Below are 25592 nucleotides of genomic sequence, written 5' to 3'. Positions count from 1 at the left end.
CTGCATTTGCCAATCAGCTAACTGAGTTAGTCGAGTGACAGACAAGATCTTAACGCAGGTGAGAGACAAAGACTGATGCTCCTTATATCTTGAAGTTTCCCATACTGTGTCGAGTGCAATGACGACAAATAAGCCATTGTCACTCACTCACTCACTCACTCACTCACTCACTCACTCACTCACACACACAGTGTTGGGTCAGCTCATCGTCAGGCTGATCTCTCACACTCTCTCAGTATGATTGTTCCCTTTGGGTTTTCTGTCTTGTGTGCAGGAGTAGTCTGTTCTCTTTTCAAGTGTATGTGGGGCCATGTGTGGCTTAACTCACATGCTTCCAAGTTATCCACTCAACAGTCACTTTTTCTCTACGGTCATTTAGCTTTTCTAGTAGAAACATCTATTGCATGTCTGTTCACACTGACATTATGAGCTTTAGATAAATTTAGGGATTCAAACTCAAACTGATATTTCACAAACTAATTGAAACTGTTGCTCATTAATACTCAGAGATATGAACATTAGCACAACAACTGTCCACGTTTTTGCCCTCGTGACGTCTCTTCTATTCAGCTCATTTCTTTTCTAACCATTACCATGTGTTTAACCCCCATTTTTCAAATTAACTACCTAGGATATCTGCAGATTTTGTCTATTTTTTAACCTTCAGACAGGGACATCTAATTATTTTGCTCATTTACAGTTTTTTTTTTCTTCAGCTGTCATACAGAGCAAAGCTGACTTTCTGTTGGCTGCGATATCTGACCACACAATCATTTGCATACACACAAACACACTCACACACACACACACACACAGAAGGTTGAGTAGTGAATCGTGAGTCCCCCTGCTGGCCGTTTAAGGTAAAGTCCACTGCAGTGAGGCCAGAGAGAAGAGGACGTCATACGGCTTGCTCGCCGGCTCGCTCCCTCTTCGCATCCAGTTCCTCTGTTTCTGTTTCTCCCTCTTGCTCTTCATCTTTCTTCTTCTCAATTCAACTCAGTTCAAAGGCACTTTATTGGCATGACTGTCCAAAATTAACAATACAGCTGGAGGGGTTTACATTACAATCTCTCTCTTGCTGCGTTTCTGTACGTCTCCCTCGAAATTTCCACATACCCTCTTTTCTCTCCTGTTGTGGTTTGGACTCCCTTTTTCTCTGATCTCTCTTGTCTTCTCTGTCTCTACCTTCTTGCCTCATGTCTCTTCATCTCCCCCCTTCCACCACCTCCTCCCCTCTAGCCCACAGTGGCAGAAGTAGCTCACTCTACCCACAGGCCCAAGGTATAAGCAGCACTACTATTTATCTTAAAAGAATAGGCACAGGCACACGTATACACACTGTCAAGTGAACAGGCAGTGAGAGTCACAGAACAGCAATACTTCATACTCAAAAGAACACAGCCAAAAGCTATATGCATGCAAAATTCAGCAGGCATATGTCTGGTGCCAAATACAAGAAAAACAAACAGTTGCACTCTGTCACTTTGCACAAACACAGACCTGTGCACGCTCCCCGTCGTATTTGTACTCGCAGGTGAACGCTGCCTCGTCAAACTTCTTCATCACTTCGCCAACACCCTTAGTTGGGTGAGCCAACATGGGTCTCAGTGGTACACCTGGAAGAAAAAGGGTGAATAGTGGGAGAACTGGAGTAAGTAAACGGCTAAAAAACAGCTTAAAAACAACCAGACGAAGACTATTCTTTCTGGTTCTTGTGTAGAGAAAGACTAACACTAGGAGGGCTAGTGCTAACAGAGCTTCTGGTTCCAAGAATCTCGTATCCTTTTGCAACAAAACATTTAAATAAAATAAACCAAGAAAATGTGAAACTGGCTTCAACAACACATTCCCACATGACACATCAGCATCACACCCACAACTGTTTCTGTGACAAAACCACAGTCGAAATTAGTTTGTTTGTACTCCCATTTGGCCTCAATATTAACATTCTGACTCACATTCCCTTGGGCTGTGCTGCTAAGTTAAGCTTCAAAAGCAGCAGACATAGCATGATATAATGAAAATATACCAAACAAATTCCTTTAATTGCAGCTTACAGAGCAAGAAGCCCAATATGAAAGTACTGCAACATTTTGTCCAAATTGGCTGGTGTTATGCAAACACTCACCAGCTCCTTTAACTATCTCACATTTCAGAACAAAACAGGCCCCTGAAGAACAAATATTTACCTGCCAAAATAGCGGCTAGATTGCTCTAACTGACCAACAACGGCCAATTTAGTTTCCCAATTTAGTATCGTTCAGATGGTGGCTTGTATTAATTTCCTACGTTGGTGCCAAGTCTCCTTATCACAAATAGCCTGACAAGAGTATAATTGGGACCTAATCATTAGTTTAGGGTATCTTCTATCTTTCTGTGATAAATGACTTAACTAAAATAACTGACTCACCTCCACTGAATTGATCAATAAACACACACCAATCACTGCTTTGGATCTTACAACCTTTCTGCCTCTTGACTGGTTGCTTACCTGGAGTGAGCTTGCAGTGATTGGGCAGCTGGTCTATGCCCTCTTTTAGCAAAACGGGGATCAGAACATCGTAATTGGGCATCTCGCTGTATGGGAGAGAGCAGGGCAGCGAGTTAGACATGAGACAGGGTGATTGGAAAGAATCCCCCACCTCACCTCCCAAAAAAAGAGAAGAAAAAAATCAATATGTTCAAAAAAGGAATGTGAGGGAGAATGAGGGACGGGACTTAAAGGGGGCGATGAGGCATTGTGGTGGTGCCGAGGAGAGAGTGCAAATTGAAACAAGGGTGTTTGTTGAGGCTTCAGTTACCAGTAAGTCTGTTTGAGAATGAGGCTCTTCTCTTCAATCCACGCCCGCCTGCTCTCAGCACTCATTCCCTTCCCTGCGTCGATCACAGTGGGAGGAAAACCTATAAGGAAAGAGGGGGGGGGGGGGGGGGGGGGGAAATGCATTTCAAACAGATCTTTGCAAGTGTTTGAACATTTGTATGACCTAACATTTGTTGGATGAGAGTTCAGAAGCACTTCAAAGGCCAGGAAATATACAAGACTTGCAGCAATTACTTGAGTATTGCTGCACTTCACTTTTATTCATTTATTTATTTATTTAGCTCAACAATGAACAGTGAAGACTGGATTTAATTCCCACTGTGAAGTCCAAATTAATTATATTGTTTCCCAGTATAACATTAATAATTATGATACATTTAAACTATGACTGAATAATAATTTATTAAGTTAAATTATTCATCACCATGAGCCTCTTCAGCCCAACAAATAATTTGCTCTGAGTTGACCTGCCTGATTAAATAATGGCTAAATAAATAAATAAAAATGTTAAGAAAAACATTTCCAGACCAGGCCACAGATCAATGCAAATTTCCCCTATGAGCCTCTGGTCTAATTGACTCTTATTAAAGCACGCCTCCAGTCGTGACTAAGCAACTCATTTTAATAAGTCTAGTGTTAGTAAGAGCGCTGAAAGTAGGTGGTAAAGCGAGGCTGTCAAAACTTTCTTCGTAAAGAGATGAATTTAGCAACAGATCAGGTCAGAAAACGTGTTAAATATTTCAAATCCATGGATGATGTACACTGCTCTTTCAAGCTGAAGCTGATCTATGACTGCTCTAATTCATGTGAAGAATATTTTAACGCTGATTTAATGACTAGCCTAAAAATAAAGCACATGATTACTTGCTCTAACACTCCACCTCCTCCTCCATCGTTGTCACCTCCAAGTTAGGATTCAGATTCAACTTTTACAAAGAATAATTGGATCATACCACCAGAAATCTAATTATTTTAACCATTTCAAGTATGCAAAGTTCACCGTGTGAGAAAATATATGAATTTGAAATATACATTGATCTGAAGTTCGCATGAGACTCAAACAATCAGAACTAAGCCCTTTTGCAAATTCCCAAAACTACCGGGCTAAAAGTTGGAATTGTGTACATCAGTGGCTTTAAGAAGCTACCACAACAAAAATATCAAATGATTTGCAGATTCAACCCCCAGAATCCGCCTGCCGTGATCTTCTTCCCACTAAAATCACTCAAGTTCTGCTGCATAATGCTATTTAACGACTGGTTCCCAAATCTGCCGAAATGTTGGCTGGTTCTTGAAAGGGACGGGAGAAGAAATGGCTCAACAACAGCTTATCGTTGGTGGAAACATGTACTTGATCACAGTGTAAGACACATCTACCAATTTGATTGTGCTTTGATCCATCCATAATCTCCTCCTCCACCTCCCAATCTGTGTTTTGTTTTGTTTTTTCAGTGCAGAGAAGTTTATTATGAACTATGCCTAAAGCTTTCAAAATGCAAGTAAGGCACAGAGGGATGACATACTTCATATCTTATTCTTCCCCCCCCCCCCCTAGTTTAGTAGCAATGCAACAACTCCCGAATCATTTGCTGCACAAACTGAAAAGCCTGCAGCTTGATACTGAACAATCTGACAAGGACTGGCAATCGGGATTCTATTAGCCCCAACAGTGTGGCACAGTAAACTCGTTTGGTTTCGCAAATCAAGTAGAAATCATTTCAATATTTAGTCCTTTCATTGTTAACCTCCCTTCTCTCCTTTTCTTGAGTTTGGTGTAACGCAAAGAGTGATGATTTACATCAGAAGGTACTCGGCTATGTAACAAATTCGTTTATAAATTAAACCAACCAGTTAACCAAAGCTCTGTACACATCATAGGGCAAGAAACCTCTGAATATATGTGCAACAGAGCAAGAAAAAATAGGATTTGAAAAACTCATATGACAAATTAGTAAAATTAAATAAAATTAAAATTTAATGCCAAATATTAGCATAACCCAGAACGAAAGTGAAACATGGATGTCTTTAAATTTTTATTAAGTGTCAATAGAAGGAAGTAAGGGAAGGACAGAGGGAGGGAAGGCACTGAATTGTAAAATGTCAGAGTATGCAAGCGATTTCAAGCCACCACCACACTGACTGTAAAACAGCTGGATTCAGGTGAGATGCAGAGACGGAGTAAAAGAAGTTCTGATTTTGAAAAGTCTGTACAAGATTTGGCAGCCACTTAAACCAAAAGTTCACTAGGAAAGGATCTTTTCATGGTGAGTGCTCACAGGAGGAATGATTGAAACAGAAAAAAAGCTTTCTTTCTTCTTCTTTCATATACTTATGGAAACCTGGCTGTTTAAAAAAAACAAAAAAAACAAAAAAAAGAACTTTTCCTTTAAAATTACCTTGTCCAGGTGGGGTCAAGCAGACAGCTTGGCTCAGTGCAGAGAGCACACTTTGCTCAGCAAGACCAATCCTCAGCTTCCCAGCCAGAGACCTGTCCATCAGAACCAAAAGTTCAACAGCAGTCAGAAGACACATCTATTTGCACCAAGTCAAGTCAGTTATTTGTACCTAGCTACCTTGAACAACACCTGCAAGCAGAGATTGAAAATAAAACATAATAATAAAATATAAAGGATGCAGCCTTGACTTGAGTTTTTTCCCCTTTTTCTATTTTAACCAGACCTCAGGAGTTAGCAGTGAACCTGACTGAGAAAGCCAGGCGTAATGCAAACTTAATTATTTCAAATTATCAAAAAAAAAAAAAGGCAGTTACAATTTTGTCTATTCACCTGGATCAAGAAATGCGTTGGTCAACAAGCTCCACCTAGAAGAATCTTTCTGTAGGTGACCCAGTGGCAGGTTTCTCACCCGGTTGGCTTTTGGCAGCACACCACTAAGAGGTCACTTGATAGCCTACTCACCTTTGCCCTAACTGTGCTATCAAGTCCTCCCACCCCTACTCCTCTTTTTACTGTCTGCACATAAAGACATTGCAAGATGGAAGTTCCCAAGCCCCCATTTATTTTTCCTATGTGCATTATATTCAGTTATAACACTAAAGGATGTAATGTTAAAGGAAAATTCTTCTTTATGAATAATCAAGTTAAATAATCCAAGATTTCACTTAATAATAACACTAATGGACGTTGATTGTGATGTTTTTTTGCCATAATCATACAGTCACACTCTGCTTTACTGTAGATAGGATCTAGTGATTGAGAGAGAATTAGGGCAATATTGCTAAAAGCTCCTTTTTGCAACCATTAGAAAGAATGCAGGTCTAAAAGATTTCTGCTTCTGCAGTATTTTTCAGACTCCAAGGCTACATTCATCTTTTATATACATGGCTAAACACTTCCAACGTATACACAGAGGGTTATGGAGTTATTATGCATTTCTGCGTCTATAAATGTGCAGACGCCCATGTATGCCTGTGGTCACACGTGCAGCCAAGGCTGTGTGTGCATGTGTGTGAGAGAGAGTCTTATTTTACCTGACTATGTAGCGGGCCTCTGAAAAGCGGCATGCCACAAAGAGACCTTTGATGATGTCGATTTTCTTATTCATGGCCTGAGGCAGGCGGGAGGAAATTGAGATTCACAGAAGAAGAGCGAGAAGAGACAGAATGCAAAAAGACTGAGGTCACCAGCAAGTACAAACTCCATGTTCAATACAGAGGAAAAAAATAAAAATAAAAAATGACCCAGCAGCAACCAAGAAGGGAAAAGCAACTAATTGTACAAGAGAATCAAGGCAGGTAACAACTTATTCAAATGGTGGAAAATTAACCTTGCCCCTCTGAAGCAGACAAATAAACTATTAATTTCTTGTTCGATACGTCACATTAACATTTCCTTTCCTTTTTCCCGTCCATGACCTCAATACTGAGAGGCAAATAGAGCGAAAACAATATTTTCCCAAGACTGCTCTCCTCTAATGAAAATGTTATTCTGTGGCTCACCGAGTTCCCACTCATGCTGGCAATTTCCTTCAATTTCCTGAACACGCCCCCTGCTGTCAGACTGGCCGGCTGAAACATCATGCGCTGGTTGCTACGGGAGCTCTCGGCCACTAGGCCCAAATCTCCTTTCTCCTGTGCCTCTGCTTTGACTTTGTCCAATTGTCGCCCTGGAAACAAGAGTGAAACGGTAAATAGCAGCAGCCTCGCTGGCTGATGAGCTTCAGAGAAGGGTGGCATCAGCAGTTAGGCTGGGAATGCACAAGCAAGTGTTTGGGTGCAGCAGAGTGCTTCCACATGTTCGTGTGTGTGTGCGCTTATTACCAGTGGCTTGAGCAACAGCTTTCATCAGCACCGTCTCACCAACACCAAGCTCCATCCCTAGATAGGCAGGACCGAGTTGGTTCAGACACAGATACACGCAGCAGAGCAGGTCATCTAGGAAGGAGAACACATATGAAGGCTTTATTATACTCCAAACACAGCAGCGTACACACACACACACACACACACACCTCCAGACAAGTCTGCAAAGAAAAGCACATACACACAAATAAAAACAGATACCACCAAAAACGGCACAGTAAACCCACATACAGACACACAAACTCAGGCACATGGATAGACACACTCAAGCAGCGACTCAAATACACAACCACACTCTGAGACAACAGCAGGCGGCACAAGTGTGGGCACTCAAAACTCTTGACGCACAAATGAACATCCACAAAATCACATTCAAATACATACAGACAGGCAACACAAGACTAAGGGGTTTCCACCAGAAAAGTTGTTGACTGTGGCAGCTTTGGCTTCAACCAGCGCTCTTTCCTTCCTCCCCAGAGTCCCCTGTTCTGGGTGCTGGCTGGATTTGTTATAAAAATGTAGCAGGTATCTTTTATTTTTTAAGGGTTGGCAAGTATGACAAATTCCCTGGATGGAGTTTCCACCAACTACTGGCATGACTAGACTGGATGTAGAATTTCTTGTGGTTCATTTATCGGGCATCAAACTTGGTAGAATTGCAGCTGAAAGTTTTTAGTAATATTAGCATCACTGATATGTGTAAGTGTTTTGCTTTTTTTTAAATTCTCTTATTTACAGTGTACATTATGTGGCAGAAAATCTGTCAATATTAAGAGTTTTTTAAGTCATTCTTGACAGAACAAGCCAAAGTTCTCTGAAATGTGTTTCGCCCACAAAGGCCAAAAGTCATGAATTTTTTAATATCTTTGTGGCTTTTACTGATTTAATTTGGCAAAAAAAGGATAAAATTTCCAGGTAGAAGTTTAAAACAACAGCTTAGGGCTTACGGGGTTAATATAGTGCACTCCACCAGTTGTAACCCTACTTTTCTGGGACAGACAACAGCAGAGCTACATACTGCAGATCTAGCTCTACACACACATAATGGATGAGAGAAAAGAGAGAGAGATGCTTTCAGGCTACACCACTGAATCACATTTAACAGGTTTTTTTCAGCATACAGGAATTTCTTGTTTACCAAATGGTCAAAAATAAAAGGAAAGTGCAGAGACTCACTGCTTTTACTTTATGTAATCATAAAGGCTCATTCATAGCCAAAAAAACCCTGGCATACAAGTATGACTAATTACGCCTACCATAACCACTAATGGCTCAGTCACACTAAAGTAAAAATATCTATGTATCTATCTATTCATATTTCTATATCTATCTATATTTCTCTCTCTCTATTTATCTATGAATCTCTCTTTTGCAGTTTAAATTTAACCAATTCCTAATAGTTGCAGTGACTAACTTCTAGCAAACCACTTTCAATTGCAATTGCTTGCCTGGTCAGAGGCCACCTGTTTCCAAACAACTGTAGTCCGACACAGACTGACGGCAATCGCTCACAGACAAACTGGTAAATGTTTGCAAATAACTGCAATCCCAATTTATAAATGCAGATAAATTGCCAATATATTCCAATGAATCTGAGCTTGTGCCAGTCAGCCCAACTCCTTCAGTAAGGAGCTTGACTCAACTGGTTGCCAACTAGTTGTACGCTGGTTATATCCCTACATTCTTAAAGCATCTCTATGTGGTGAGGAATTTCTGAATTTTTGTTTTAAATTTCTGAGGCTCTGGGTGGACTCTAAATATAAATTTCTTTGTACACAGACAGCAACAAATTTGTGATTTTCACCAACCTACGGCATTCAATTGCTAGTGTCATAAAAAGATTGCATGTAATCGCAAACTTTTCCCCATCTGAGCTCATTGAATTGTTTCTATTTGGACAAAAGCAGTCAGCATAACAGTAGGCTAATTAGCTACCTCAGCTCATTTAATGCCTGCAGCTTTTGTATTGCTGTATGACTGTATTGCTGAGGCCTGACACAAACACTATTATATACACAATGAAACACAGGCAGAACAACACACACAAACACCATCAGATTCCCACATTCTCATACACACATCGGCCAACGTCCTCCCACTTTTGTGTGCAAACTGGCGTCAACATCATCTCCTTGATAGAGCGGCTGGCAGCCAGCTGCCTGTATAGCTACATCAGGATGCATTATGGCAGAGATAAAATAGCATTTACCTGGGGAGAGCAGCAGCACAGAGCGAAACAGGTTTGACAGTGTCTCGATGTTTCTCAGCCTAGGAAATGACAACAGGATTGCTGTTAGACAGGGAAGACGAGTTAAACGAATTTTAAGGCCATCCCGTAAATACTGGTAGGTGGGAAATGAGATTAGTCTGCAGGTTTTAATCGGAAATAGGGGCTTGGGAGGCAGATGAAGAGTTCACTTATGAAACACTATACATCAGTTTCAGATAATAATATGTCATTCAATATCCTTCAAAGATAAAAATGTTTTCAACTAGCAAGATACAAAGGTTACAAACCATTATTTAAAATGTAGGATTTCTAAAAATAACATGAAATTTCTTGTTGGGGTTTTTTTTGTTTTAGCTGGTTTACACCAACCCAGGTTTACAAAACAAAAGATGGAAACTAAGGTGGGGAAACGTAGACTTATATTCTGTCAGGTATAGTTACAATACTGGCTTTCATATTAAACGCGACCACCCCTCTGAGCAGCCTGACGTCTAAAAACTGAGACTGTTTTTACCCCACTCTTGTATGACGGCCAATATGCTCACATCAGGCATGAGCACATAAGCTGCTAACCTGCTGTTCAAACCTTCTGTTTACAAGAATCCGCCAATTAAAAGAAACGAGGCTTAAATGAAGGGTGGCCTTTAAGAGAGGGGCTAAAATGCTCGTTTTAGACAGCGCAAACTGAGGAGCAGCACCGCAGCTCGTTATGAGGCAAATAAGGATTATTTTAACTACTTTAGTAAAACATAAGAATAAAAATATGCAGCTGGAAGTGAGCATAATAACTCCACATTACAATATATTTGAGCAATCCTAGAAGGTGACCCATTTTAAAATTTCTTCATGTTCCCAACACAACCAGTGAATTATTCAAATTTTTTCACTTTTCCTGACTGGCAAGCACTTAACTAATTTAGTTCCAGAAATTCCCAGCAGGAAACCTGAATGGTATTTTTATGAAAAAAAAGAGAAACTCTGCAATACGTGTGTGTGCTTTGAAAGACTTGCAATCATTTTCTTACTAATGATGTTCAACTCATTCTGGCATTTAAAAGAAAAATGTCCCCCATTGGGAGGTCTTACCTGCCAGAGTCCTCTTCAATCCTCTCAAAGGTGCGAGCCACTGCCAAGTAGGGCACTCTGGAGAGTGATGAACATGTAGTTAGCAGGCAAAGCATCAACACGGACAGATTTTCACACTCGCGGCGCTGAGCTGACTCGGCTATTCAGAGCGACTAGCAATTAATGCAACAGTAGAATAAGCTTTGATTCAAGGTTATCAAAAACCGCACAAAAATGACAGCAAGGAGGGCGAAGGTGACAACGGCATGTGGAGAAAAGTGTGTCGTTACAATTAGTTTGACAGAGAAATATGGTGGGAAGTGCAATTTAAAAAATATATATATATATAATTTTATCTTTATAATTTTTTGCATATATTCTGGATATAAAGCTACTATATCCTAATGTGTTTTTAATCCTTACTGCGAAGCTCTGACACTCAAACTGTTTATTCAATTTCAGAAAAGAACACAATTTAATTCAGAGGCTGATATTTAGCTTTAAGAAGCAGCAGACTTCACCTGCGCACGGCTTAAAGCAGGTTAAAACAATCTGTACAGGAGTCGATCCGAGAATAAGCCGAGCACATAAGCAGCATGCCTTACAGCGTGACCTTGATATAAAATTCCATGATTTCCCTGTGATTACCCATTACTAAGTCAGAGCACTTCCCTGGCCTGAAGGTTTTCATTCCTTCAGTTTTTTTCCCCTTATAAATAACTCGCAGATCTTCACAAAAAAACAAACAGGCTGGTGTTCGCTTCAGTTTGGCTCAGAGGGAAGAAGGGAGAAAAAAAACAACAACCCCACCAACAGTGTGATGACTCTAATCGCTGTTGAGTGAAAACGTTGCATCCCAAATCTTGCCTGTTTAGTGAGTAGATTAGCTTTGTCTTTTATTTGACAGCCAGAAGTGGAGAGTAAAAGCAAATAATCAGCAGAGAAAGAGACAGGTGGACATTCGACTATAGTTCCTGTCCACATTGCACTCCCAAGCTTTATTATTACCCTGCTTGGCATAATTCATGATAATCAATCTCAGGGCATCTTTTTAAATAGGTCTAGGCACATAGGCAGGCTGTGATTTCTGTATTTACTTTAGGATTACACAAATTCTCCAGTAAAGGGAAAAAATAGGCAGCTGCCTAGTTAAAATAACGGCTGTTTTTCCCAATGATCCTTCACATAAAATTCTCATAATTTCTGCCTTATGCAAAGCTAGTTGATCATCCCACATGCTCCCCTCCTCCTTCTGTCTTTCTTCTTTATATTTTACTGTCTGATGTCCAAGCGACTGGATTTGGTGGGTGGATAGAGAGGCTATCCACCCTGTGAAGAAATTATATTATTTTGGAGACATCTGGAAACAGGGAAAAGCAGTATACAGAAGCAGTGATAAAATATGTCTGAGAGGTGCCAGTAACTGATGCACGCTGGAAACAGTTAAAGATGCATATGAATTTCAATCAAGACATTCAATCAGAGAATTTGGGTTCCTATTTTTGCAGCAGATAGGTGACTTACTTCTGGCCCTGTTTCCAACAAGCGTTGTCCACGGGATGATAGTTTGGTCTCGATGGATCATAGTTTGTTTGTCCTGAGGTTGCCTCACTGAGGAAATAACACAAATTTTAAAAGATAAAATGAAAGAGCACATTTGTGTCCAACTAAATGACGGCAACAGCTGTTGCAGTCACTGGTGCCAACTCAGATTCCTTTGTAGGCAGAGAGTCACGCACACAATTATCATAACAATGAAACACTTTAAAAATGTGAAGAATATTTTGGAAGATATTCTAGTAGTTTTTCTGGTTAGCTCACAAAGAAAGAAGCTGAACTATTGCAAAGTTTATCCGAACTGAACGTGCAAGTAGATATTTAAAAAACCCAGAAAAAGTTCTGCATATTAAATAGAAAAGTGTTTCCATTGTCAGCAGTTATTGCTTCCAAAAACCAAACTACTGGGATGGTTTACAAGTTTAAACCGTCTCTCTTTTACTGCAGTAACATACAAGATGTTGAGTTTCTTTTCCTCAAACAAAATATCATTGTCTGAATTCATTACACAGAGATAAACTAACGCTGTGAACTTTCTTTTGTGTGCAATACCTGTCATTCCCAGAGTGTCACACACAAGGTAGTGATAAAAAAATAAATAGTTAGGAAGATGAAAAATGCATTCCCTGCTTTCCACAGCCAAAAATAGTTTGGATCTTGAATAGTTAACATGACCTCAAAATGACAAGCTGGCTTATTTACATGTGGTAAATGCATTGCTTTCTGTAAGGGAGACTGAATAATTGCAAAAGCAATCATAATAAAGAGAAACCGATGGGTTTCCAGCAGCAGGGAGTGCATGCCTGAGCTGAGAATACAACAATCATCATATACGGTGTTTGCTCATTGTAGGTGGTGCAGGAAAAGGAGAAATTAGCACAACTGTAAAAGTTGTAAATAATAGCAGTATGGAGCAGCCTAATGACTCTCACACCGAGCTGAAATGAAACAAAGGCAAATAAATTAAACTAACGCCTGCGTTGGTCCTGTTGTCATGTATTATTACACTATACAAGATAGCGGTTTGGTAAATATGTATCTTGGGTATGTTTATTTGTCACATTTCATTTCACAAAAATAAGAAAACAATGTTCCAGTCTCGCCTGATGCTGTTTTACACATAAAGAAAGATTTCTGCTCTCTTAACTCCTGACAGTGCTTATTATTCAACACTGACACTGGATCAGAAATCAGAATGGGCAGATCCCAAAATCAAAGGCATCGGTATTGAGTCAGAAATGTAAAAGGCTGCTTTGAGTCCACCTTACTGACTGCTCACCAGCTTTATGGGCTTTGGTAAGGACGCATGGAGTATTGCTGGCTAATAAATCACATTCTTTGTAGGATAGAATAGAATAGCCCTTTATTGTCATTGTACATGTACAATGAAATTATGGGTGCTCCACACCAGGTATAAAATATAAATAGTAAGACAGCAGTAATAAATAAACAGGTGAAATATATATAGAATCACAAGGAATATATAGAAACAAGAGGAATAGACAGAAAATAAGAGAAAGGCAGTCACTGGAGAACAGTTATAGTTCTGGTAATGGAACATCAGGAAGAAATTACGTTAAATAATGCAGAGCACACACTGCATTAGGAACCCCATTTAAGCCCAGTCTCAATGATGAGTTTTGCTTCTCTTTTGCACTGTGTATCACTGTCTGTTTACATGAAGGAGGGGCACACACACACACACGTCGCAGCTGACTAACAGACTCTGGACTACAGTTTATTTGCGATGATGATGATAGTGTTCGTTATCCGTGTGTGCAACAAAATCTGCTCCCCTCTTCACCCCCAACACTTGTGTGCTCTACACTGAAGAGCTCTGCATAATTATAGTTGAGACCAAGTAGCTGCAACCAGCCAGGCCCTCCTCCTCTTCACAGTGAGCGAGTCTCTTTAAATCAGGAAGGAAGAGGAAAGAGGACAGCAGAACCTGATGACACAGCCCGTTTAATATTGACGAGGTGGTCAATTGTCAACTGTAGACTAAAAGGTACAACTGTAGTGTAATGAAACAACAGTGCTGGTATTAATATTCACTAGCAAATTTATATAAGTCAGCATTTCACAGACTGAAAATGGCTCAACACGACAGCAACTGTTTTAAATAATTGGGACTACTTAGATAAAACATTTATACGTATTTAAAGAAAAAGCTTGATAACGCCCACTCATCCACGCCTCCTGAGCCTTGAATAGAAATCTGTAGAATAGAAAGCGTACTCATTTATAAATATACACTGACAGATTTTAATCTATTTTGCTAATCCTATTACTCTTTTTATTTGTTTGTTATTTTTAGGACTAGAATAATCACCCAGTCAATCGCTGTTTTCCTTTTTTTTCCTCTCGCGTAATTGACACTTAATCATCAGGAACATTCCTAAACAAAACAAGCACATCGCTGTAGTGATGAGTGCAAGAGATAACCTTGGTTTCATTCACTTTTTAAGGTATCAATGTCATATACTATTGGATTTTTCGCATTTACTGCAGATCCCTATTAGTTAACGCCAACAAAATGTAATGACAGCATCATTTCACCTGTTTTGGCTACAAGTCTTGATAGAGACTGCTCAAAAGCAGACAGTATTTCTCATCCACCCACCCAGCTGTGCCTTCACAGCCATCTTTTCTCTACATTTATTCTTTCAAAGCTCAAAGTAACCATGCATTTTACTATATCTTTACAAAACTGATAAAGGAAATGAATTCAGTGTTTCTTTGCAGTGTGAGTGCCTAGTTTGAATCAATAAAATATAACCTCTCTGGCAGCTACCATCAATCAACATAATAAAATGATTAGGTAGTCACTGAAGAATATAATGGAAATAATTCTCAATAGCTGCTCTCCGTCTGCTCTTCTACACCTTGTCACTAAATTTTGATCCTTCTTCTTTTCCCCACATGCACGTACAGTTTACACTTTAGTAAGAAGGGGTCAGGGGTGAAGCTCAGCTGAACAGGCCAACATCTGGATAAGTTTAGTGTTCCAGCAAGATAACAAACAGGCAAGCAAGGTGGCAGGCTTATCAAGCCTGAGCTATCTGTAACCTCCTGTTGCGACTGTCTTACCCTTTCGTGTCTTTACTCTCCTCCTCTGACCTCTTCCTCTCTGGACTCGTCTTTTTTTCCCCCTCATTCTTCTCCGGCTTCTCCGTCTTCACTGCTGCTTTTCTGGGAGCTATTGAAGGAAATAAATAAAAGACAAGGTGAGGGTGATGCAGGGGTTGAAGTGGAGACTTATTTTACCTTGTTCTCCAAACTGATAAAAGCACAGTACATTCACATGCTGTTTTTTTATGCAAGCAAAGAACTATGCAAATTCCTTCTCACCAAAGAAACTGCTGATGGGGGCTTTCCTGGTCGGCTCCTTATCTTTCTGCTCTTTTGCTTCTTTCTGCCTTTTCACCGTTTGACTTTTCGGGCTCTCTTCTGTGCCTCGCGTGTCCTTTTCAACCACCTCCGTTTTGGCTACGGCTGGCCCTTTCTCATCATCATCATCTGTCTTCGGCTTTGCTTCATTTTTCTTTTCCGCCTCCTCAGCTTTCTCCTCCTTCTCATCAGGGCTCTTTTTCTCCACCTGCTCCTCTTTTTCTACAGTTTCTTCCTCTTTGCTCTTGTTCTCCACCTCCTCGTCCCCTGGGTTGTTAGCCTCGGTCGCTGCCTTTTCCCCCCTTTCTTCCTTTGTGTCCTCCTCCATGGGTTCATCTGCGTTACCTACACAGGGGCAAGACAGAAAGGGAGTGGAGTCATTGAAGAGAAAAATGCCAGCAGGTTTACTGAGGGCAACCCAGTTTTTTTGTGAGCCCATGTTTGAAGACGTAAGAGCCTCTTTCAGTAAATGCCGCAGGTTTTATTTCTGAGGTTTCATTTTCACCTGAAGAAGGCAGCTAAGAGAAATTACTATTGACAAACTTGTAGCACCGACTCCCAGCAGTCAGAGCTGGGGTCATGATACTGGCTGGGTAAGGAGGGCGGCATGAAACTTTAATTTTCTCATTCAAACGTTAAAGTAAGTGGTGGAATGGACCGCTAAACCCAGTAGTCACAGCTGGTACTTTACTAGACAACTTTAGAAAGAGAAGGAGAGCCATTTCCCTGTCTGTGGAAAAAAAAGAGTGGGGGGGGCACCAGGCTGAGCTGCTGTCAATTTGGTTTTGTTTTTTCCCCCAAACACACTAAAGTGGTTTTCAAACACACTTCAGCTTTAACCTTGTTTAGCTCTTTCTCAATTGTCAAATACGAGCCTTTAACCTGCCATTTCCCAGATTTAAACTGCATGTGATGTGTGACTGACCACATGTGGATTCACGCTGAGAAAGTACAAGATGCTCTACCTATGCAGCAACCTAACCTAGACCAAATAGAGTATTTGCAGTAGTGAGAACACATGTGGAATGAACCGCTCTGAGACTGTTTCTAACCTTTTAGCTCTGGTGATGTGATTGGTTCAGTTTGTTTGCTCGTGTGTTAGGAGGACTACTCAAAAAGGTAACGGACAGACTCACTTAAAAATCTTGTGAGAAGCTGGATTTAGCACATCTAAGGATTAATTAGATCTGAACTCAGGGCCATTTAGAAGGACTGCTTATAATTGTGAGACAGGGCAAAACTGGACATTGCATCGTGTTTGAATAGCCTTCATCTTCTCAAGAAAATATCACAGACTAATATCAATTTATGCACGTTTTGGAGTGAATTTTCAGCCCTGGTGGAGGCTGCTACACTCTTGGGCTGCTCCATTTTCTTCATAATTCTGCCTTTATTGAGCGTCTGTGTCAAAACTTAGACAAACCGATTAAACAAAGCCAAACAGGCTCTGTGGATGGTGAATTTCTCAGTTTGCATCTCACAGATGGTAAAAATGAACTTTGCTTTATCACAGTGCAGAGCTCCTACAGTTGCAGTAACAGACTGAAATCATTACCCTTTATCCTCAATCCTTTGAATCTCAGGCTGTTTTTGTTGCCTTTCTCTCCATTTGCACTTCACTATAACAGTAGATTAGGACTGTCAAACATAAGGCTCAGGGGCCAGAATCGGCCCACCGAATAAGGAAAGGTAAAGGAGGGCATAATTTTTTTATTTTTAATTATATTTTCAAAAGTTTTGCAACTTTTATTTTTTTATTGATAAAGACTTCCCTCATGGTCATTCGTAATACATCTCTGTAATACAGTAAAGTAATAAATTAACAATTAAATGGCAACAAGTTCCTTTTTTTCATCATCTAAAAAAAACCCATACATTTCTATAGTAAAGTCACTACGCAGTTGAACAAAAAGGACATTTTCTGTAAATTAACAAAAAGTTTCTGTTTTATAATCACGGGACAGTCTGGACAATGAGCTACAAAAACATTTTCTGTCATTTGAAATATTAATTTCTTACATAATCTTCTTAATTTCTTATTTATTTGAATCCAAAGAGATGTGCTGACAGATTTCTTTCATATGCTTCATAAGCATTTCTCAAAACTGAGACATACAGTTGAAATTGCACTTCTTTTTGTTATACTGAGATATCTCAGGGATTAAATGTGTAGTTAAACTACAACTAGTGGAGCTGTAAAATGAGTTTAACATGCTCGCAGTAGTCTGTACATAAAAGATGAACATATACGCTCCTATGTAATCCAGTTTTAGCACGAAGGCTGTTTCACTATTTTTCTTTAGCCCTTTATTTGCAGAAGAGAATTGAGCATTAAGTTATGAACTAACATTAGCTGGCCCGGATAGAAGTGGACATCCATAAACTGTGTGGGATCCTGTGGGGTGTGACTCGCTTTTGTCCTCAACCACAAGTCAAAACTAAAGGAAATACACTTCTGCATTGTTTGAGATTATCTGTCAGTATCAGAAATTGTCACTTCGTCACTGTACCAGAATTCTCTGAACAACATACATCTATAGGACTACAACTAGACATTACTTTGTTTGATTCAATAGGCTACATTTTTTTTGTTTTCCTCCACTCATCGTTAAGCTCAGAGAAAAAGGCCATGATGAAACAAAACACATGCCACAATTTACCAGAGCCCTGTGACAGCAGAGACAGCAATGAAAATGTTCAATCTTTCACTTCAAATCTTTCAAATTCATGATTCAATAAAGAGGAAACACTTATTTGCGGAGCTGGAACTGAAAAGTGTTTGCCTGGTGATTAATATCTAATTAATTATCCAAGTTGTTGCTCTTTATTATTGCAACCCAATCGGCCATAAAATTTCTGGAAACAAATGGCTGGATGAGACCATGTACAGCAAGAAAATAAGCTGTTTGGTAGTGTGACACTGCTAAACAAAAAGTATTGTTTATGTGTTTAGTCAGGATGCAATTGAGAGTTTCCAAAACTGCATTTTAGTAATGATAATGTGCGAGTTTGTTAATATAGCATGCTGATTTTTTTCTCCCTTATAGCCGATGTGTCTGTGCAACTTCCCCTCCCACGTGGACTTTCCAAACCTGTACAGGAGCCAAACTTGGTTATCAGACTCGCAGCAGAAGCGAAAGCATACCTTCACCGCTGGCACTGGTCTCCACACGTGGCCGTTTGTTTTGCTGACCCTGCTCCTCCTTGACCTCTGCCTCTTCTTTCTGACTGTCACTGCCACTCCCACTCTCGTTGAGCTTCCTCTTAGGGAACATCTTCCTTGCTGCACATATCAGGACAGACATTACATTAAAAGAACATGATTTAAAAAAAGAAAGGAAAAAAAAGTGGGAGGCATCCCAGCTGAAATCATGCCGGGATCAAACAGTAAGAGAATAAGGAGATGAAAACAGGACGAGTCTGCTCTCTTGTTGCAGATGTAGGGCAAGAAGAAGAAGGAGAAAAAAAAGGGAGAGAGAATCATAGATACATACTTTGCTAATGAAAACACTAATTCCATCCTGAAGAATATTATGCAGCACAGCAGCTTACGGTCCCAGTGTAAATTACCCTGCAATTTTATGCAGCAGTGGTGCTCGAGGGCAATTTCAGTTTTGGTAACACATCCGCCTCTGTTTTGGCCCTTGTTAGAGGTTCTAGCACAGGTAGCAGTGCTGATGTTTTTCTTCTGGATATTATAATGAAAGCATTAACCCAGGACATTAAGAATGCAATTTCTGGTCGAATTAGGGAGTTACTTTAATGTGATGTTTTCTCCAGCAGTGATGGTGGCGGGGCTCTTATTGTGGCAACGCACCACTGGTGAAAGCAAACACTGCAGTCATCAAAGACAAAGAGAACGGGACGATGAGAAGAGAACGAGACACTTTTACTGCTGCAAAAACTAGGATGAAGGAAACAAAGTGGGAGAGGAGGTGCTTCTCAAATGAAGACAAAGCTGGAATGCTAGAAAACTCTAAGCAGCTTAAATTCTCTGTTCAAACTCCAACGTATCTGGTGTTATATGGGAAAGACAGCAACGACAAAGAGCCATGTAAAAAAAATAAATAACTAGGCCATTCTGTTTCATTTTAAATGCAGATATTTACACATCATCTGATTAAGAATTTACAAACAAGAAACAGCAGCTCTCTTTCAGTTTTATCTTGCAGATGTGAAACATTCAAGCTGCTGTGTACCAACTGCGGCTATAAAATAATGATCACTACATATGTTTATGCTGTTTTTTTTTTTTAAAAAAGCCCAAAGTTTCTAAAGCTTGCAAACCCAAGAAAGCACCCAAATAAACACTGACAATCAGCTGCAATAATAGGACGACATGCTCTGCTGGTTCGATTAACTCCCAGTCAGCACAAACGATGCACTGTTAAGACAACATAGCAGTAATAATATTATTATCACAGTGCAAAGACGTGCAGAAAAATAATGATATAGGCTCCAGGAGGGTGTACTCATGGTGCAGCAGATGATGATGATTAATGATAGCGCAATCACGGTCTAGTCTTGTGGTTGTCAATCTAAGGCAGTCCAGAGTGTGGAAAGACAAATGAAAGAAAAGGGTGAAAAATGAACTTCGCCGCTTCTGGTGAACAAACTTCTTATGCATTCAGTTCGAGATAAATTTCCTGTTTTCTCCCTCATTGTGAAATAATGAGTATTTGGAGCCATTAGGCGCCTGCTAACAAGTAATCAAATAAAACAGCTCGAGGCAGGAAAGCTATTAATCCTCTGCTGGTGTCAAAGTTCAAAATGGTGCAAGTTTGGAAAACGAGCTGAAAAGCACAATTCTGAAACAGCTTAATTAAGACAAAGTTAATAAAAATCTGTTCAGATGCTGACCAGTCTTGCGTTTGACGATCCCAGTGGGGGAGACGGAATTGGGAGTGCTGGGGGTCCCCGGTGAAGCAGAGGTGGCTGGAGTGGCAGGGGTGGTCGGGGTTACAGGCGTGGCTGGGGTCGATGGTGGAGACAGGGGGGTGGGAACGGCTTTAAACGCATCATCCTTCTGAAAGACACAAGCACGAGTGATGGTAAGCATTATGACAAGAGGCGGCATGAACAACAGCTTGAACAGGCAAAATGACTGCAGATCATGGTTTGTTTGCATGGCCGCCATCACCCACAGATATTACTGAAAATGAAAAGGAAGTGACAGCAACAATTGTCCAGCTGTCTGCAACAATATCATTTGGATCGCTGTGGATTGTTTGTGTGGCTCATCCAAAATGTGGCCTGTTCTGCTGAGGAATACGAGTACTGTGTATTATTTAGTTTTTTATTGCTGAAATTGTTTATTGAATGTGAAATAAAGTAATTTGATGAAGACATGCAGTTTCTAATTTTTGAACTACGTTTTGGCAACCAATAACCTATGCTTTAAAAGTATCCTTAAATCCTTCAAGATTTTTTAGGACCCATCTTAGGACTTTTGTAAATCTTTATGATGAAGAATATTTTGACCTAGTAGCTCATAAAAATTAACACAGGTGCTCATTTAGACATGAAGCCAACATGTTTAGAAGGCACCAGACTTATGGTAAGAAGTGAATCTCTAAAAGGGGTTTAAACACCACTGTGATAATGGAAGGCATGGCTTGAGAATTAGAAGTTTTAGAAGTAAAAATGGTTATTCTGATCCAAGACAGGCTCTAAGGGCTCCAAATCAAGACCAGAGTGAAGGTTTGCAAGAGGGCAGCATGGACCGCTGTGGAAACTGGATCAGCTGAATCCAAAGCACGATCAGGCCGAGGAAAAGTGAGCGCACTGAGAGAAGATCAATACGAAAGGCTTTGTTCTCTGAGAAACAGAGAAGCAAAGTCACAGATAACAGAATTAGCTAAATAAAGAACACAAGACTCCCTCCAGCAACAGTCCTGTCAAGAGAAGGCCATCTAGCAATAGTCTCAGAGGATGGAAGGGTCTCTAAATCACATCTTGTAAGGGGAAACAAGGTGAAATGGTTGGGGTAGGTTAAGAAAGAAAAAAAAACAAACAAACACAGTGAAAGATCGACCTCCCCCCTCCTCTCAAAAAAAAAAAAAGTACTGATGAATCTATGGCAGTAACATTAAAGTTTATTGATTGATTGATTTTTCTGAAAATCGACAGAGCCCCTTATAATCCCTTATGTGCCTTATGTATGAGTTCTGGTTGTGTTTACTGACCTCGAAACGATTTTATGTGGTACACGGCGAAAATCTGTCAAATGTTTTAGTACGACTTTGCTAAGCTACGAACCCGCACTGCTTGATGGATTGTCGGAGCATTACGGCTATCGTAGGCAGGCGCCTCGCGGAGTGATACGTACTGTGCTTCGACATAATATTACCGTATTGTGTGTGTATAACCTTAAGTTTTGTGGATATTATACATGGTTATGCTGAGGATATGTCGGCCAATTTCCACTGGAAATGCCTTTTGGTTAAACTGTCAGCAAGGAATTTGCACTGTTACGTTTTTATATAACTTTAACACACATAAAAAACAGCTGCTTGTTTAAGTGAAAATACATTGATGGGGTTTTTTGCACTAATAAAGTTGTGGAGTTGTAAAGTATTTTGTCTAGTGTCAATTATATCGTCAGTTATGTCGTTATCGCAAATTTTCAAATGTATATCGTGATAAAATATTTTTGGTCATATTGCCCTGCTCTACCTAATACCTTCGTCTATATAGGGTACATTACATTCAAACAAACTCTATGAAATGAGGTGAACCAAGGTGAATAGATACCAGGTAAAGCTGACAGAGGAAATCAGAGTTTGCAGCAATTTAAACAGATGAAAAACTTCAGTGAAAATTTTGCTTCATGCTGTCACAAAGCACCCATCAGCGGGGATTCTCCTCACAACACTGACAATCAAAAATAGAGAACAAGCTTACTGATGCTATTTGAGGGCAGCTGTAGCTGTATGGTTCAGTTTCACTTTGATATAGCGCAAAGGAACAAAGAGAGGTTGGAGAAAAGTATTTACAGCTCTCATTTGAACTCCTCCTCATCCTGTTGGCTTCAATAGCATTATCCTTTAGTCTCAATGCTAATGGTTTAACTTCAGAGTCCCATTTACTTTGGCCCTTTATGCATGACGTTTTCTGTGCACTTTTTTGTCAACGCACCACTCCTGACTTGACAATAAGGTCCTTGTGAAATGGTGATAGCGAGGCTGAGGTAATCAGTTTTTTGGATTAAGTGCTGCTGTCATTAAAGATAAGAGAAAGGCAAATACTATAGTTACTGACATTAATGAAATACATGGAGATTTCTGTTGAGATTCAAATTTTCCACTCCTTATTTTATGGAAATGTTCTGTATTACATTCAAAGGAGAGATATGTTTTATAAATATAATTATAGCACAGACGGTGAAAACGAAAGCTAAGAGCAAGAGATAAAAGCAAACCTGATCAATACTGAACATCAATTCGTTTGACAACAGCAAAAAAAAAAAAAAAGAATAATTACATGAATAAATACTGTCTAATCATTATAAGTAACAATGGTACTGGAGATATGCTTTAAAACTAGTTTACATCACGGAGGAGGGAATTTTTAAGTCTGGAGATGGACTGACTGAATTGGTCTCCCACCAACTTCCCTCAGAATAAAAACTCAAAAATAGAAGTCTTAAAAAGGAGTTGGAACGTTAGCAAAGAAATCAATACAAACAGATAAAAGCAAACCTGATCAATATTGAACATTAACCAGTCTGAACAGTTAAAAAGTCATAAACACGTGAATAACAGTGTTTAATTTCACATAACAATCACATTAAAATAAAAATCATTTGTTAAACTATTTTCATCCCCTTTCCCCAGCTGAAGGTTCCCTTCTTTATAAAGACACCAGCAGCTCACTGAATTGGTCACATCTCCCACCAACTGGCCTCAACAACATAAAAAAAATATAATAATAGTTGGAAAGAGCGAAGAAGTCAAAACAGAAAGCCAAGAGCAACACAAACAGCCAGCTTCTGCCACAGCAAGGGGTAGCTGTAGAAAGGCAAACCGGATCATTATTAAGCATCGACCATCAAGAGCTGGAACAGCAAAAACTACATTTAAATCAAGCAAACTAATGATGTTAAACATCTGGATTCAAATAAAACCATATCACTACAAATTAAGAAGGAAAGGTGGCGTTCACATGAAGGGTTTCCTGAGAAAACATGCTGTTTCTCCAACATTGCAGGCTATTTCTAATGTCCATGTACCCTAACAATAAGTAGTTCAATACCATACTGCACAGTGCAGAAAATGTATTATTTACCAAGTTATTATCAAGCAAACAAACAATTTGGCATCACAAGATTACTTAAGGTATTTTGACACTTCATTTACCATTTTATAGACTAATAACAAATCAGATTATTAATTACTGATGAAAGTGATCTTTAGTCGCTGCCCTGCATTTATCTGCGGGGGAGCTGCTCCACTGCCAAGAGTGCAAGAGTGGATATATTAGTACCTTGTCACAAAAAATTAATAATTACACCCATATGAAAGGGATGTGAGGTGAGGGCAGCCTGACAAACATCATGTATCATCATAATCACTTCCCTCAATCAACAAATAGTGAATAATTGCTAACATACAACAAACAAAATAAACAGGCTGGTTAAGTGAAGTGTTTATCAAACAACAGGTGGCTGAAAGACAGCCAAAGCTGATAATCAGGTCTTTTCATTACATGGCTTATTGACAAATGTATTCAACATTGTGATTCACCATACAATTACTAGGCTTTTGTGTAGCATTGTTTTTCCCCATAACCAAACCAACAATAGGCACTGATATGCCTACAGGAGCCCTAAGAGACTTCATTACACTCGTTCAGCATTTGATGGGTAACACACTGTTTAGTGTTTCTACAAAGCATGCCTGCTTTTTTCTTTAGCACCATGACATCCCATCAATCTGTCAGTCTTTTATTGGTGAAAACGTCACTCACAAATTGCAGCTGATATGTTGAATGCAACAGATTAAATGAACTCTGACGTCCCAGTTATAAAACCACATGTCGCTTTTACCTTTTCTGTTTTACCAGGAGCTTCTTTGTCTCCTTGTCCCTTGCTGGGAACTTGTTCTTTAACGACTGGCGCCTCGTCATCATCGCTGTCCAGGATTTGACGGCAGCGTTTCACAACCTTCTTGATGGGCGACTCTGCTTCCTGAACACCGTTCTGCACCTTCAGTGGACTCTTGACAGGCCTGGAGATAAACCACAGAAACACACAACAGATATCACAAATTTTAAATAAAGCACTAAAGGGGACCTATTGGGCTTATTTCCATCTCAATACTTTTTATTCTGTGCTTTTACTTGAGTAGCTTTGCATGATTCACAGGTCAACATATTATATAGCCTATTATTTATAAATAATGAATCTACATTAACACGGCCGGTTTTTTTAATCAAAATAAATTTTATATTAAACGGTGCATGCCCTGCTCTACTATCACTGTAATCCACTGTTAGGTGGTTGCCAGGCAACCTGCATAGCATCATGATATAATATGTATTGTGATAAATCAGATGTCACCATCACAGAATTAAAATGATGCTTTTATAAAGTGTTATAGATCAATTAAGCATTTTTGGTGGGTGGTTGCCAGACATCACGATGACAACATAGGATATGATATAGATGGAAACCTTTAGGGTCCTAAGATGCATCTGTGTACGAAGTCTGGATACTTAACTACTGCTTGTGTAGAAAGAATTCACAAACAAACAGAAAGAGACTTTATTTATTATAGTTAGAGATAATCTATATGCATAAAATAATCAGCAACTAAAACTTTAAAATTAATAAAGACTCTGCTGCTGGAATAACTGCTTCCAAGAGAGAGGGGACCAGCTGTGCGAGAGAAGCTGTGCAAACAGCTTGTTTGATGACTTTTATTTACATTTTAATGTGAAAACACTGAAAAAAACAAACAAAGAAAAATAAGTATTCGTCATTCAGGGTTTATTTTAGTCAGTGTGCTTTACAGCTGAACGCTGGACATGCCATATGCCATCACTGACCCAAACAGGCCAGCATGTCTATATATATCTATATATCTTCTTTTTTTTGGGGGGGGGGTGCAGTATAGCACCAATTGGGTCATTGGTTACACTCGACCCCGTTTGTTTAGCTTCACCTGGACCTTGGAGCTCATCATCTGTCTGAAACAAGCTGTTTCAGG

General features: G+C 39.6%; 1 protein-coding gene across 1 annotated transcript in view; it reads right to left on the bottom strand.

The window, feature by feature from the left end:
• Window positions 1-25592, bottom strand: part of lig1 (ligase I, DNA, ATP-dependent) — a 63307-nt gene that overhangs the window by 34839 nt on the left and 2876 nt on the right. The window contains exons 3-17 of the mRNA XM_082514816.1: window positions 24431-24611; window positions 20245-20410; window positions 18530-18667; window positions 15346-15729; window positions 15085-15193; window positions 11962-12048; window positions 10459-10515; window positions 9352-9410; window positions 7101-7214; window positions 6780-6946; window positions 6312-6388; window positions 5218-5309; window positions 2802-2901; window positions 2492-2577; window positions 1501-1616 (exon numbers count right to left, since the gene is read on the bottom strand). Of these exons, the coding sequence (XP_082370942.1) occupies window positions 1501-1616; window positions 2492-2577; window positions 2802-2901; window positions 5218-5309; window positions 6312-6388; window positions 6780-6946; window positions 7101-7214; window positions 9352-9410; window positions 10459-10515; window positions 11962-12048; window positions 15085-15193; window positions 15346-15729; window positions 18530-18667; window positions 20245-20410; window positions 24431-24611 (1933 nt within the window). The remainder of the gene's footprint in view (window positions 1-1500; window positions 1617-2491; window positions 2578-2801; window positions 2902-5217; window positions 5310-6311; window positions 6389-6779; window positions 6947-7100; window positions 7215-9351; window positions 9411-10458; window positions 10516-11961; window positions 12049-15084; window positions 15194-15345; window positions 15730-18529; window positions 18668-20244; window positions 20411-24430; window positions 24612-25592) is intronic.

Source organism: Aulonocara stuartgranti (assembly GCF_965226115.1).
Source record: "Aulonocara stuartgranti genome assembly, chromosome: 18".
Taxonomy (NCBI): Eukaryota; Metazoa; Chordata; class Actinopteri; order Cichliformes; family Cichlidae; genus Aulonocara; species Aulonocara stuartgranti.
This window is presented reverse-complemented; position numbering and strand designations above follow the sequence as displayed.